A 14,263-nucleotide genomic window follows, 5' to 3' on the forward strand; every position below is an offset into this window, starting at 1 on the left:
ATTTAACAGCCGGGCAGAGGCGGTGCTGAGGGCCGGGGTTTGGGGGTGGGATGGCAGGGGTAGGTTAACAGTTGGACTCGATGATCTTACAGGTCTTTTCCAACGTAAAGGATTCTGTGATTCTATAACTGGGGGTAGTTGTACTCTCAGCGATGCCTTAACCCAAGCCTTTCCTTTGTGCTTCTCCAATGCCGCTTTGATTGGATTCCTTATGTCCAGACTAGAAGACATATTTCTTCTGTCTGGACGTCTTGCTTTCCACTCCTGCAGTAATAACCAAGCACTCATGGCTGCTCTTGCTTGATTTAGCACAATACAGCAGCCAAGGTGGGATTGCTCTCACTGCAGAAGAGCACTATATCAGATTTAAGAGCTGCGCTAGCAAAAGACCCGTTATTTAGCCAGTTGGCTAAAATGCCTCGTAACATGCAAAGTCTTCCAAGATGTTCAGTGTCAGCACGGACTGAACACAAATGGGGCGTTATGGTCTGCCAGGGGCTGGTGGTGCTAGTTCTTTAGCAAGTGGAGAGAGAGTAAAGAAGCAGCAAGAGGGAATGGAGTAGAGGACAGGATCTTGTGTTAGAAGCTTTACGCTAACACTGAAGTATTAACACTTAAACATTCATATAAACACAGAAAAAGACATCATGGAATCACAGAGTGGTTTGGGTTGGAAGTGGCCTTTAAAGACCATCTCCTTCCAAACCCCACTGCTGTGGGCAGGGACATCAGACGAGTGCTGCCTCTGTGCTAGTGATACTCCAGGTATCTCAGAAGGTCAAGGTGACATCTAGCTCTTCTCCTGGCATATCACCGGGGACCACAGCCCCTTCATTGCCTCCTGTCCTCCCACTCCCTTGCTAAAGCCATAGCTTCAAAGCGTGGCTCAGTTACCCACAACTTGCTTCTGAGTCATCTTAGACCTAGGATTGCAGAGAGGCTTTCAGTTTTTCAGGTCTCTGTTCCTCATGCATACAGAGGATTTTATGCACAAAAAAGCTCAAAGATGCCTTTTTTGACCCCACGGACATGAGTTAATCCAGGAGAGGGTGTATGGAGGGGTCAGTTCTTGGGATGCTCTTTCTTGCCATTTCATTTCAGCTTAGTGGAACCATATCAGTTCTGGGGAGTGGATGTATCTGTGTACTAAATTCATTTTTTACTTTTAAAAAATCAGAATGATGTCTCCCAAGGTGAAAAATTGGATGATGTTTGGTCTGTGTGAAGTAGCACAGACCCAGAAAAGACAGGTAGGCGTTGGCCCAAACTGAAGTCCACCAGTAGAGAACAACTACAATGGCTGCAGCATCTATAACATGAGCTACTGTTAGCAACCCTACTATTTCAATAAGCAAAACAAACAAAAAGAAGTGGCAAAACACACTTCTGCAGTCTGCCACATCTACAGGCTCTCCTTTGGTCATTCAAAACTGATGACTGGAGCAGAAGCCACACCAAAAATAATCCCATTTATTCCCTCCAGCTGTTAAAAAAAAAGGAGATGTTTTAGATCAGCCATGAATAAGAAAAAAAAGCCTGTGGTATCATGATTTGTTCCTTTAATATTTATCCTAAAGTAACTGCTGCTATTAGGTTTACGTACACAGCACCATAGCTGGACTTGACAACTCTAGAGACGTACAATAAGGCCTCTCATAAACATGAAAGAGTAAGTCAGGCTCAAATGAAATCAATCTAAAAATTGTAAGAATTAAAAAAATAGGCTGCTTGTTTTTTCATTTGCTTTCCTATTTATGAGCCTTTAGGGTTCATCTCAGTCACAGTTTCAAGGCATAGAGACCAGAAAAAAAATGAAGAAGACACAAACCATCCCTCTCCCTCCCAAATTCCTAGATGATGAGTTGGTGGTGTTAATGCAAATCCATACCATAACACCTCTGAGCAGAAGACGTCACCTGGCTTGTATTGCTGAAGAAGGCAAAGAACTGCTTTGGGCCTTGGAGGTCCATGCCAACACAAGCACATCCCAGCAGGACTTTGACTTGCTCTCTTTCTTAAGAGACGTGGTATTGCTGACCCACGCGCAGATCAACTCTCAGTGCACACAATTGCTTTGCATCTTTTGTCTGCTGCCTTTGAATTATGTCCTGGTTGGTTTTTTTTTCATCATTATTTCCAATTTGGCAAGATTTTTTCTATCCGAAGCCTGTGCCTCAACATACACAGAGTCCTTTCTTGGTTGGCACTGCCTGGCTGAAGGAACTTAAGCTCTGAACGACAGTCAGCTCTCTGAATTTCCCCAAGGTTTTCTCAGACCATAACTTTTAAATGAGTGGGTCCTTGCCACAAGCCTTCATGATGCCTGGACAGCCCGAATAAAAGACAGCCCATACCCATGCTTAATACCCATGCTTGGACGGGGCTCTGAGCAACCTGATTTAGTTAGGGGTGTCCCTGCTCACTGCAGGGGGGTTGGACTAGATGACCTCTAGGGGTCCCTTCCAACCCAAAACATTCTATGATTTAATGAGCTGATTGCTCCTTTCTGTTGAAAACAAGGACAACCTTGTTCATATCTTTGCAGTTCTTGGGGTTTCTTAGCTTTTGGATTCTGTTTTTTTGTTTGGTTTTTTTTTTTCTTCTTTTAAATTAGAGTCGTAAGCGATAATTTCCCCAATGAAACCACACAGAGCATCCCACCTATTTTAGGGCATAAAATAGCTGCAGTCCACACTAAAGCTTAACTTCAATCTTTGCTTAACAATGTACAAAGCAGATTAAGGTATCTTTTGATTTGCAGTCTCCTTTCCCACAACTGCAGGGCCCCATTGCTTATCTGCACATAAACTGCCGGCGTCCTGCCTAACGTCCCTTCTCCTGCAGCTGGACAGCATGGTGCATCCTATCATCGCAACGGGCACGTGGAGGGGAAGGGGGACCTCATGACATTTTGAACCACGGCAGTCTCCGATGAATCAAGCAGCAGGAAAAAAATAAAGTTTAGCAAGAAAAGCAGCTTGGGAAGTGAGTAACTGGAGAGAAAGGGTACATGATTAAATACTTCTGAATAGCACAGCTGTGTATATGGCTGTGGAACATATTTTTGATGTCCTTATCTGTTTACATTAGTGGTGCGTCTCTAGGATCTCAGGTAAAATGGATACCGAAGAAAATGGGGAAAAAATAGCCAACTCAGGTGAAGGTGAAGCCTTGAGGGTTTCGAACTGGAAGTGCAGTAACAGCCAGAAATCCTTCTGCGTGGTGAAGCAGCACCAACTGCTCAGTAGATTTGGTTTTCTTACAAGTCCATAAACCTGCTCGACCTTGGAAAAGAAACTTTCATCTCTATCTGCCCAGGCCCAAGATGGCTAGAACATATGTGTAGGTATCTTCCACTTAGAGCAGCTTAGAAATTACAACTGTAGAATTAATACTCTTAATGGTTAAAAAGTTAGAGAGAAAGAATAAAAACTTTATTCTCGAGTGTGTCAGGTACTGTTGAAGCACCAGAAGTTTAAAAAACCTCCACTTTTTACATGGAAATTAGAATACTTTGATAGGGAATCTTTCCAGTGGGATGACTGAACTTGATAGTCCATGTTTTAGGGGGGTTTTTTTTGCTTTTTTTTTTTTTTCATTTATCTGTCTAGGAGGCATCGTCAACTTGAAAGCAATCCACTTTTAAAATACATTTCCTTCGTTATGCTTCTGATGTCAACAAAAATGACTCAAGAGAAGAGAGAGAAAGACAGAAAAGATCTAATGACTTATCACCACTTCGCAGCGCTTATTTCTGCTTCTCCGGCTTTGTAAAGAAAATACATCTATTAACTTCAACTTTTATTTCCCTGCAGTTGCACCCTTTAACACTGACGCATAAACAGTTCTTCTCTTTGGACCACTGCCCAAATGATATATCCAGAATACTTACACCCCCCCCTCCCCCCCCATATATACTGCTTAAAAGAAGCATGCAGAGATTACAGACACACACACACACACACCCACCGTACGCACACGTATTTACAGGCGGCTACATCTCCCTGAGCACGAGAGACTTCTTTGAAAATGACATTTTGGGTCTTAAGAACTTGAACCAGTAACGCACTTACCAGCCTACAACTCTTCCTACAAGGAACCATGCTCAAGCAGGTTTCAAACAGCTTTCCTGGAGCAGTTCCACACCGGAGCTTCTCTAACACTCGGCAACGCTCTCCTCCCTTTATTGGGATGTTTTAGCCTTCTGACTTTTACGGCAGATGCATTTAAGACTCCGTGATGTCATTTAATTACAGACTTAGGGAAGAAAGGCTGAAAGCTTGATTATAAGCAGCCTGCGCTGTCAGCTCTCCAGATGGAGCCACAATCTATGCCATATTGCTCAGACAGAAACTCCGACGAAGGGAAAGGGGGGACTGGAAAGAGGAATCCAAGAGCTCGCTTCTCTTTGGTTTTTTTCCTCTTTACCGTTAGCATGCAGCGTTCAGCCCCTGATGAAATAATAGCTTAAGATTAGTCTCTTCTCAGTTCCCCCCTCTCTCTCTGTATCTATATATTTACACACCCATACACTTATCAATATAATCATAATTGCACAGATAGCAAAGCAGAAGTCTACAGGCAGCAGCAGACAGGCCTACATAAAATGCAAGATTCTGCCAATTCTATGTATTCCCTGATTTATATACATTTTTTTTTTTTTGTATCGCAAACCCACATTATTTGAGATAGGCTCTACCTAAGTAGCTTCAGATCAGCTTATCTTTAAAAGCCAAGCGTACGATTCTAGAGACATGCAGTTTTCAGTAAGAGTATTAAATAGAAGCAAAAGTGGAAAGAAACAGGACACAAAGCGACGAAAAAGGAGAAATAACAGGGTGACAATATAACGTTAACTTGCTGGTCAGTGACTATGGAGAAAAAATAAAGAAGAGAGGAGGCTCGGCGAAGAGACGTAGGTATTCAGTGCCTTGTCTTTCCCAATAGATCCATCACCTGCGAGAGGTATCCCTGAGTTTGTCCCTAGGCAGCACTGTACAATAATATGAATGGGAGCAAGAAACAACCTATTAATCATCGGAAGCCTCCATCCAGTGGTGAGCACAAAATACAGTCCTCCAGCACAGTGGGTATTAAACCAATGGAGATATTAAAAAGGACATGATGTTGGACCGATAAGAAGGGGACTGAGGAGACAGAATACAGAATACGGAATGTAGCAAAGCACCTGAAGAACGGTGCTGTGAGAAGCAAATTCTCAATGTCTCCTACCCCCTCCAAAAGTGCTGAACACTATTTAGCAAAACTAGCTGAAAATTGAAGACACACATAGCTCAAGGATGCTCTGATAAAAAAAATAACTGCAAAAGTTTAAGGCTCAGCTAAGGAAATCAGCCTAAACTGTGAATCCTAGAGCTGTTGCGGACCTCTCAGTTTCTTAAGGAAAAAAAAAAAATCTGAATTTGGTTTGAGATTTGGATTAAAGCAGTAGAAAAGAAAACCTTCTGCGTTTCTTTACCCATTTAATTCATCCCTACCTTAGGATCACAGTATGGTATATTGGAAGGTAATAGATTTATAGCTCAACAGAAGATGCATTCAACATTAAAGAGGCACCGACACTTGATCTCAAGCCAAAAAAATCCTCATCGCTCTCTGGATTTACAAAGTCTTGTGTTGACAGTACAGTAGTGTCTGAATGAAGTCAAGAAAAGTTAATTAAAAAATAATAACGTCCCTTATATTTTATCCCTCTCGCTGCTCTCTTCTTTCACCTCCTTTTTCCATGACCTTAAAGAACTGAGGACCCAAAACTGAAGTTAATGAGAAAAAAAAGATGATTGAAGTCATGCAAGAAAAGGCACGCTCAGGAAAAAAAAGCTGTTTCCTCCCATTATTCCATCCTCTGAACAGAAAGTGGTCATACGATTAATTCTTCCCTGCTGATGAGAGCTGACACACGTTGGAAAAACTGAAAACGTCTTCTCCACACTTGGCCAAATTTCAAATCTGATTTGAAAAGCTATTTGATAAAGATGGAAAGAAAAGGATTGCAGCACATTCCTACTTTTGGGAGACTCAAACTCCACTCCCGCCCCAGGGTTCCCACGCATGGTGCAGCAAGAGCAGTGGCACCAAGGTCACCTCTTCGCACTCAGGCACCTCACCAGCAGGGTACTGTCACTGGAAGTCTGGGTTCCTTAGACATGCACAAACCTCCATCCTTCTCCTAAACTTTTATCTTTTGGAGTCCACACTTGTGACTGAACACACATACCTTAAGTACGTTGCAGTCCTCAGCACAAGAAAGACATGGACCTCTTGGAGCAGGTCCAGAGGAGGCCACAAAAATGGTCCGAGGGCTGGAACCCCTCTGCTATGAGGCCAGGCTGAGAGAGTTGGGGTTGTTCAGCCTGGGGAAGAGAAGGCTCTGGGGAGACCTGATTGCGACCTTTCAGTACTTAAAGGGGGCTTATAAGGAAGATGGAGACAGACTTTTTAGCAGGGCCTGTAGCGATAGGACAAGGGGTTATGGTTCTAAACTAAACAAAGGTAGATTTAGACAGATCTAAGGAAGAAATTCTTTACAATGAGGGTGGTGAAACACTGGCAGAGGTTGCCCAAAGAGGTGGTAGATGCCCCATCCCTGGAAACATTCAAGGCCAGGTTGGACGAGGCTGTGAGCAACCTGCTCCAGGTGAAGATGTCCCTGCTCATGGCAGGGGGGCTGCACTAGATGACTTTTAAAGGTCCCTTCCAACCCAAACTATTCTATCATTCTACAAAATTGCAGCTTCAAAGCCAGGTAATTAGCAAACTCCTACAATGACAATAGAATTGATGGCAAACACAAGCCAGAGTTAGAGGATGGACAAGAATGACATCCTCATTACGCAGACCCCTAGGTTACCAGGCTAGAAACTCCCTTTGGTTTTGGAGATGAAATCGAGGCACACTTTCACACAAGGCCAGACGACCCACAACCCCTGATGTGCACACAGCAGCACTCATTTTCATTCCAGTTCTTGACAGTAAAAAATAGGGCTAAAATGTCTTGAATTATTTCACACTCTTTTTTTGAAATAAAGCCCCAAGTTGGTGGCGATGAAAGAGTACATAAGGATGAAGGGACGTTGAACAGTCCCCCGAAAATCAATTTCCAGATGCCGTTTTTGTTATTTAGATGTTAGCCCCCCCCTCCCACCCCCCCCCCGCCATACAGGACTGTAAGTTTGAGCTATTGAGAAACAAGAGACAAAATGTAAAAGTCAGCAGCATTGAGTAAACTATTAAAAAAATATCAATTTATAGACAGGGCCATTAAATATTTTTGTATTTAAGCTTTTTGCTTGTACAGTAAAAATGGCATCTGGATATAAATTCCATGGGCTTGAAAAAGCAGAAGCTTGTAGCCTACAAAAACAAAATTATAATGCAACTTTGGAATGGAAATTTAAACTCCAAAGGTAATTTTCCATTGACGGTGCTCACTGATGCATGTATTATACTCTCAGGGATGCGTAAATAGGATTTGTTTGATTGCTTTATCATCCCTCCATTATACCAAATCTTCTAAAGCAGTGGGAGACATCATAGGGCTGTTTGTAGATTCCTTGTTTGAAGACACAGTGGGGGCAAAATTGTATCACTCCTATCGAGGAACAGGGCCTGACCATGAAATCATAATTAATGCCATAACAATCTACTTATAAGTCTCTGAAGCAGCCGGGATGGGGATAAATTAGATGCAAAATATTGTTAGCATTTTATTTAAATTAAATTAAAAGAAATCTGACATGACAGGAACCATATTACAGACTAGTAAGGGATCAGATGAAGCAATTACAGCAAAGGGTTGGGGTTTTTTTTCGATATGCAAAAAGACACGAGCTTTAGTGACATCACTGCTTTGAAAACGCAATTCTAAATTTTCTTGAGTAGCCCAACACCTGCCAACGGTTGTGGTTTCCAAGAGAGCGTCTCAAGTTTAGAAATCCAACCAGGTGAGTTATCCCTCCTTAAGCCCTAAAATCCCTAGCAGAGACTTTTCAGTTCAGCATCTTACAGATCGAGAGAGATTTCCACGTCACTGCCGGAACACAACAGAAAGTGGTCAACATGGGAAAGAAGTGTCTGCTGTGACCTTAGCAAGGGAAAATCAGATGGGACAGCACAGAGGACTGCTCTCACCTGGAAAAAAAATGAATTGTGTAACTGGCTTTACTGGAAAGGGTTTTATTCAGTAACAATTGCAAAAAACCCCCCAAAACCCAACAACCCAACCAAGAAAAACTTCCACTCTAAGATGCCTCCACTTACGCTGTGCAAAGCAACTGAGGGTGAAGAGTCACTCTGAGCTTCACTGAAAGAACTATTCGGTGCCTTCCAAACACCAACTGAAGAGAACTTTTGTCCCACTAAACCTTTATTATCAATGTTGGCATACAAACCAGACAAAGAACTTGTAGACCTCAGCTCAAGGAAGACAAGGAGGAAAAAAAAATATGCATAACCTAAACCCAAGGCAACATCGTAAATGATGGCCTTTCAACAATAGACTTCATTTTAAAGCCAGAATTTCCAAATACAGTGGGTAGCTGAGCAATGGGCCAATACATCAATAATTAGGGGACCAATCTAGAAACCATGATGATGATGATGATCTTCAGACTCCAGGATGCTTTTGCTTGAGCTATTCTGGTACACAGGTCCTTGGTCTTGCCTGTCCAGCTGATAGGCAAAATAATGGCCTAGCAACAGGGCTTCTAAAATCACATGATTACACATGGTGCCTCCTGCTCTACTGGCAAAGGCAGAGATACATGACAGGCAAAGAGGACAGACGCTTCATGTTTTATTAAGATGCTTTTGAAGACCCTGAATGCCCATATGGGTGGCTCAGAGCTCCTGAACATTGATATCTACCATCTTTGCACTCTGGCCAGAACAAATGAAGTTTGTCCAAAATGTTGTGCTACATGGCAATATCAACTTTGAGAGCATAATGTGGTCCAACTGCCCGGGTACAATCCCAGCAATCTAGAGCTCCAACTGAGATGCAAAAACTTATCTTCTACTGTTGCTGCGATAACCCAACTGATTTGCACCTGGCTCTTGATCAGTAAAAGAACAACATTTGGGTACCTCCATGAACGTTTCCATGATCAGTTAGTTGGTTTCTGTTCTTTACATATGTAAAGTAACAGTTTCTAAATACCACAGTATCTATCCTCAAACCACCCTGTGATCTATGGAAACTATCACCCTCACTTTACGCACCAGGAATCGAAGGACACGTGCATGAGCAGAAAGTGGAAGGAGGAACACAGACAAAGAGGTGAGAAGAAGAGAACTTTGTTCTACGTTACAGCTACTCTAAAGCCAAATTTCTCGAAGCATCACAGTGAGCACCAGAAACTGCTGGGAATCAGGATTTTCTGAATTATACAAAAACTTGCATGAGTGACAACAGAATTACCTCTTTCTAAGAGCTTGACCCACATCTTCTGAGATAATGACTACCAAATGGTGGAGGAGGAGAGGAGTGCCACTAGAGGAGACCTGCAGGATTAGACATCTCTTGAACTTTATAAGGCTCCCTGACAAGTAATCTTTGGGAAAAGCTGGAGCTGGGAGGAATTGGGAAATGTTCCTCCACGCTACCAGGGAATCATATCCCTTTCACTTTGCTGCAGTATCCCCACACATACAGAACATGTAGAGCACAGAAGGAGTTATAGTCCTGCTACACGGCACGGGGGGAAAGGCTACGTTAACTGTCAAACTACTGTCTCATATATTCATAGTTAATTCTGGCAACCGATTTCAATTAGGGCAAGGAGGGGGGAGGGAGTTCTTCTGCCCTTCACGTTACCAGACATGTATTAGGAATGACAGCCTATGATTGCTGCAGACAGCATCTAATTAACTGTCATTATAAAACACATGTCAAAGCCCGGGGCCTATGCTGGATCCGCTGTCTAATTTAGCTCCAGAATATTAAAAATCCCCTTGAAACAAGCTGGTGAATGAATTTTGTTGTCTTATTAAACATTCTCTACCCTCCCCCCCCCCCCCCCTCAACCCCCCCTCCCCTTCCTCTTTGGTACTTGGTATTTGGAATAAATGATGGATTAAAACTGTTTCTTTTCTTCCTCCTTACTGTAGTCAGCCTTAAAGAGAAGGATTAGAACACAAATATGACATGAAAGTGGAAGCTGTCTGCAGAACTATTAGATGACTAATGAAACAATTATATCTAAACACCACAACAATTACTTGTGGGGCTTATTTTTTCTGTAGCACGCTGCACAGTCAGACCTTAGTTCTCTCTCTCTTTTTTTTTTTATTAATTAGAGCAAGCATAAATTAATCCATCTCTGTTTCTGCAAGCATTACTTGCATGGGGATGCTCAGTGGAGCAGCTGGATGGAAACCTCTTCATTAAATTCCTGGTGACATCTACCCCTTTGCTGCACCAACGCAAGACAACGGTCAGTGTGGAGGCAGGCATGAATTTGGTGGGGTAAAAGGGAAAGGACATAGGCCAGCTAAGGGGATTTTAATCCCTCCTTTAGCACAACTTCATACAAGCAATTTATTGTGGGTTGACGTGCGAGCAACCTGCTATCCCTACCCCATTTTGGAGAAACCACCAAGAACGACAGTTGGGCTTGTTCAGCCTGAAGAAGAGAAGACTGAGAGGGGACCTCATCAACACATACAAATATCTTAAGGGTGGAAGTCATGAGGATGGAGCCAGACTCTTTGCAGTGGTGCCCAGCGCCAGGACAAGGGGCAATGGGCACAAACTGAAACATAAGAGGTTTCAGTTGAATATGAGGAAAAACTTCTTTACTCTAAGGGTGCCCGAGACCTGGCCCAGGCTGCCCAGGGGGGCTGTGGAGTCTCCTTCTCTGGAGATATTCAAAGCCCGCCTGGACGAAGTCCTGTGTAACATGCTCTAGGAGAACCTGCTTGAGCAGAGGGGTTGGACTAGATGATCTCCCGAGGTCCCTTCCAACACTTGCGATTCTGTGATTCTGTGACACCACTGCAATGACCTTAGTGATATAAAACCAGAGCATGTGAGCCAATGTCATGCTTTAAGAGTGCTCAGACTTCATTTGGAAGCTTTTTTTTTGGATAAACCTATTTACAAGTGGCATTTCTTCATTCAACTGGGAAGCGTATTTTGGTGTTGGAGTTCACCTTAGTCTTAACAGCACAACCTGCTCCAGAATCCCAGACAAATTACATATTCTGGAATTGTATTCTATCCACTTCATTTTTTAGAGGAACCACTCATCTTCTCTGAATGCTGTACAGTGTAGACCTTCCTTTTCCAGTCACAGATTCCAGCTACCAGAAGAAATCAAAGAGCTGATTATTCCCAGCAACAATACCTAAAAGGCCAGGAAATGCCCTTCACTGCGAGGGCAGTCCAATTTTGGAATGAGATGCTCCAAACCCTATAATCCATGAGTACTTCTCAATTTAGCCTTCTTCCTCTTTCCCAGAGGTAAAAACTGAGCGACAAGAACAATGTCATTAGAGGACGTTATGATAATAACGGAGTACTGCGTCCAGCTCTGGAGGCCTCAGCACAAGAAGGACATGGACCTGTTGGAGCGGGGCCAGAGGAGGGCTACTAAAATGCTCCGAGGGCTGGAGCCCCTCTGCTATGAGGCCAGGCTGGGAGAGTTGGGGGGGTTCAGCCTGGAGAAGAGAAGGCTGCGGGCAGAGCTGAGTGTGGCCGGTCAGGGCTTAAAGGGGGCCCAGAGGAAAGGGGGGGGACAAGCTTTTTAGTAGGGCCAGCTGGGACAGGACAAGGGGTAATGGTTTTAAACCAAACCAGGGTAGGTTTAGACTGGATAGAAGGAAGAAATTCTTTACACTGAGGGTGGTGAAACACTGGCAGGGGTTTTCCAGAGAGGTGGTGGAGGACCCATCCCTGGGAACATTCCAGGCCAGGTTGGACGGGGCTGTGAGCAACCTGATGTGGTTCAAGGTGTCCCTGCTCCCTGCAGGGGGGTTGGGCTGGGTGACCTCTAGGGGTCCCTTCCAACCCAAAACATTCTGTGATTCTATCATTCTATGACAATGCAACAAAAAGCATGCAGAAAATAGCTCCTAGTGTTAAAAGTCTTATTGTCATAACCTAAAGGGCCTATGTGACCACTGCCTCAAATAACTAGATTTTCTCTAAGTCTGCTTAAGTGGCTGTAACATGCATTACCTGGGACAAAATAGGATAACGAACCCGACAAACCAGCTATTTTATCATTGCGCCTTTCACTTGGAGAAAAAGTGAGGTTTTGCCTTATGGGAATGCCCAGAATCCTCCAGACATCCTTACTTTACAGAAATGTTCAATCTTTTTCCCGCTCCACAGGATGGTGTAATACGCCTTAGCAGAGCAGTGCATTTCAGGTGTTTGCAGCCCGATTTCAGAAACGGAATGAAATTCAGACACAGCCTCCAGGCAGAAAGGAAGATCCAATCTATGAAAAACACCAACTCAGGGGATATCAGAGAGTCCATTAATCATTAAAGCATGAAGCTCACTTGCTCCACATCTCTGCTTGGTGTTTGTAAATATAGTACCTTGTTATAGTTAAAGCTTGATATAAAAAGCAGCTCTAATGCCCCAAGGGCTGATACCGAAGAGCTTGATTTCCTAGATCCAACCTACCTGCGATCTCTCAAGCTTAGCACTTGCTCCAAACAGTATTATGACCAACACTATCCTTCTGCATCTGGCCTTGCAAAAGAGCCTCGCATACTCCCTGTTCTCAAGGCAGAAGTCCAGACATATTTTACAGTTTCCAGACCTGTGATTTAAACAAATGTCACAGAATCACACAGAATGGCAGGGGTTGGAAGGGACCTCGGGAGATCATCCAGTCCAAACCCCTGCTCAAGCAGGCTCACCCAGAGCAGGGGGCACAGGACAGCGTCCAGGCGGGGGTTGAATATCTCCACAGAAGGAGACTCCACAGCCCCCCTGGGCAGCCTGGGCCAGGGCTCCATCAACCTCAAAGTCAAGAAGTTCTTCCTCACGTTCAACTGAAACCTCTTCTGCTTCAGTTTGTGCCCATGGCCCCTTGTCCTGGCACTGGGCACCACTGGGAAGAGTCTGGCTACATCCTCATGACATCCACCCTTAAGACATTTGTGTTGATGAGATCCCCTCTCAGCCTTCTCTTCTCCAGGCTAAACAAGCCCAGCTCCCTCAGCCTTTCCTCGTAGGGGAGATGCTCCAGTCCCCTCATCATCTTTGTAGCCCTCCCCTGGACTCTCTCGAAGAGTTCCTCATCTTTCTTGAACTGGGAAGCCCAGAACTGGACACAGTGCTCCAGATGGGGTCTCACCAGGGCAGAGTAGAGGGGGAGGAGAACCTCCCTCACCCTGCTGGCCACGTTCCTCTTAATGCACCCTAGGATGCCACTGGCCTTCTTGGCAAGAAAGGAACCTCCAGTTCCTTCGGCTTGCGGAAGACACCACGTAAAGTATGGTCTCATCATTATGGGACCAACCCAAGATGTCAGCGACCTGGGTTCAAGTATCTCACCTATGCAGATACCACTAGGCAAGATACTAATTTAGAGGTCTATATGTAAAATAGGGCCCAGAATACAGCAAATGAAGATGCTAGAAGTGCTTTACATAGGGTAGTGTGCCTAAAGCCTTCATGTTAATTTGCCTCTCTTTAAAAGCTGAGTTCTTTCCATGATGAACTGCTTGTTTATGCCACGTCAAGGGAAGGAAGAAAAGTAATATTTAGACAAAGCATGAAAAGTAAAAATACGTTTACAAAAACGCTATTCCTGAAAGAAGGTTTCAGGCTTTGAAAATATAACCAGGCGGTTTAGTCCCAAGACGGGTAAAGAATTTACAGTCACCTTGGGATTTTTTAATTTCTGGAAGCTAGCAGATAATATGGGGTTTTATCTGCCTTTTTAGTGTCTGTTCTCTGAAAGGAAACCTATCGCTGTGCTTCCACTTCCCAAAGCCTGACTCACGTTGCCTCACTCATATATTTCACTTTATAGTTGACTCATATATTTATTTATTTTCACCTGTACATTTGACTTTGTTCTGTCTTGTCTGCTGTTACCAAATTAGCAAAAATCTCCAAATCTAAAACATTTCCACTCCCTTGCTAAGTACAAGCCATCAGAGCTGAACTCTCCTCAGCGCAAATCCAAGACTCCACACAGAAGCCATGGACCCACCAAAGCTGATTGGGTTTCTGTAACGGACTTCAGTGGAAGGAGAACTTAAAACTATAAAATCTGTT

At 43.8% G+C, this 14,263-nt stretch overlaps 1 protein-coding gene across 3 annotated transcripts in view; it reads right to left on the reverse strand.

The window, feature by feature from the left end:
- The window catches only part of EXOC4 (exocyst complex component 4), a 456,935-nt gene that overhangs the window by 145,023 nt on the left and 297,649 nt on the right, over nt 1-14,263 (reverse strand). Inside the window, exon 12 of one of the 3 annotated variants that reach the window (XM_035903887.1) lies at nt 4,414-4,451. The exons of the other annotated variants lie outside the window; for them this stretch is intronic. Coding sequence (XP_035759780.1) covers nt 4,445-4,451 — 7 coding nt within the window. The 3' untranslated portion in view covers nt 4,414-4,444. Of the gene's footprint in view, nt 1-4,413; nt 4,452-14,263 lie in introns of those variants that run through there. 3 annotated transcript variants of the gene reach the window in all.

This window comes from Egretta garzetta, unplaced genomic scaffold, assembly GCF_000687185.1.
Source record: "Egretta garzetta isolate BGI_Z169 unplaced genomic scaffold, ASM68718v1 scaffold260, whole genome shotgun sequence".
NCBI lineage: Eukaryota > Metazoa > Chordata > Aves > Pelecaniformes > Ardeidae > Egretta > Egretta garzetta.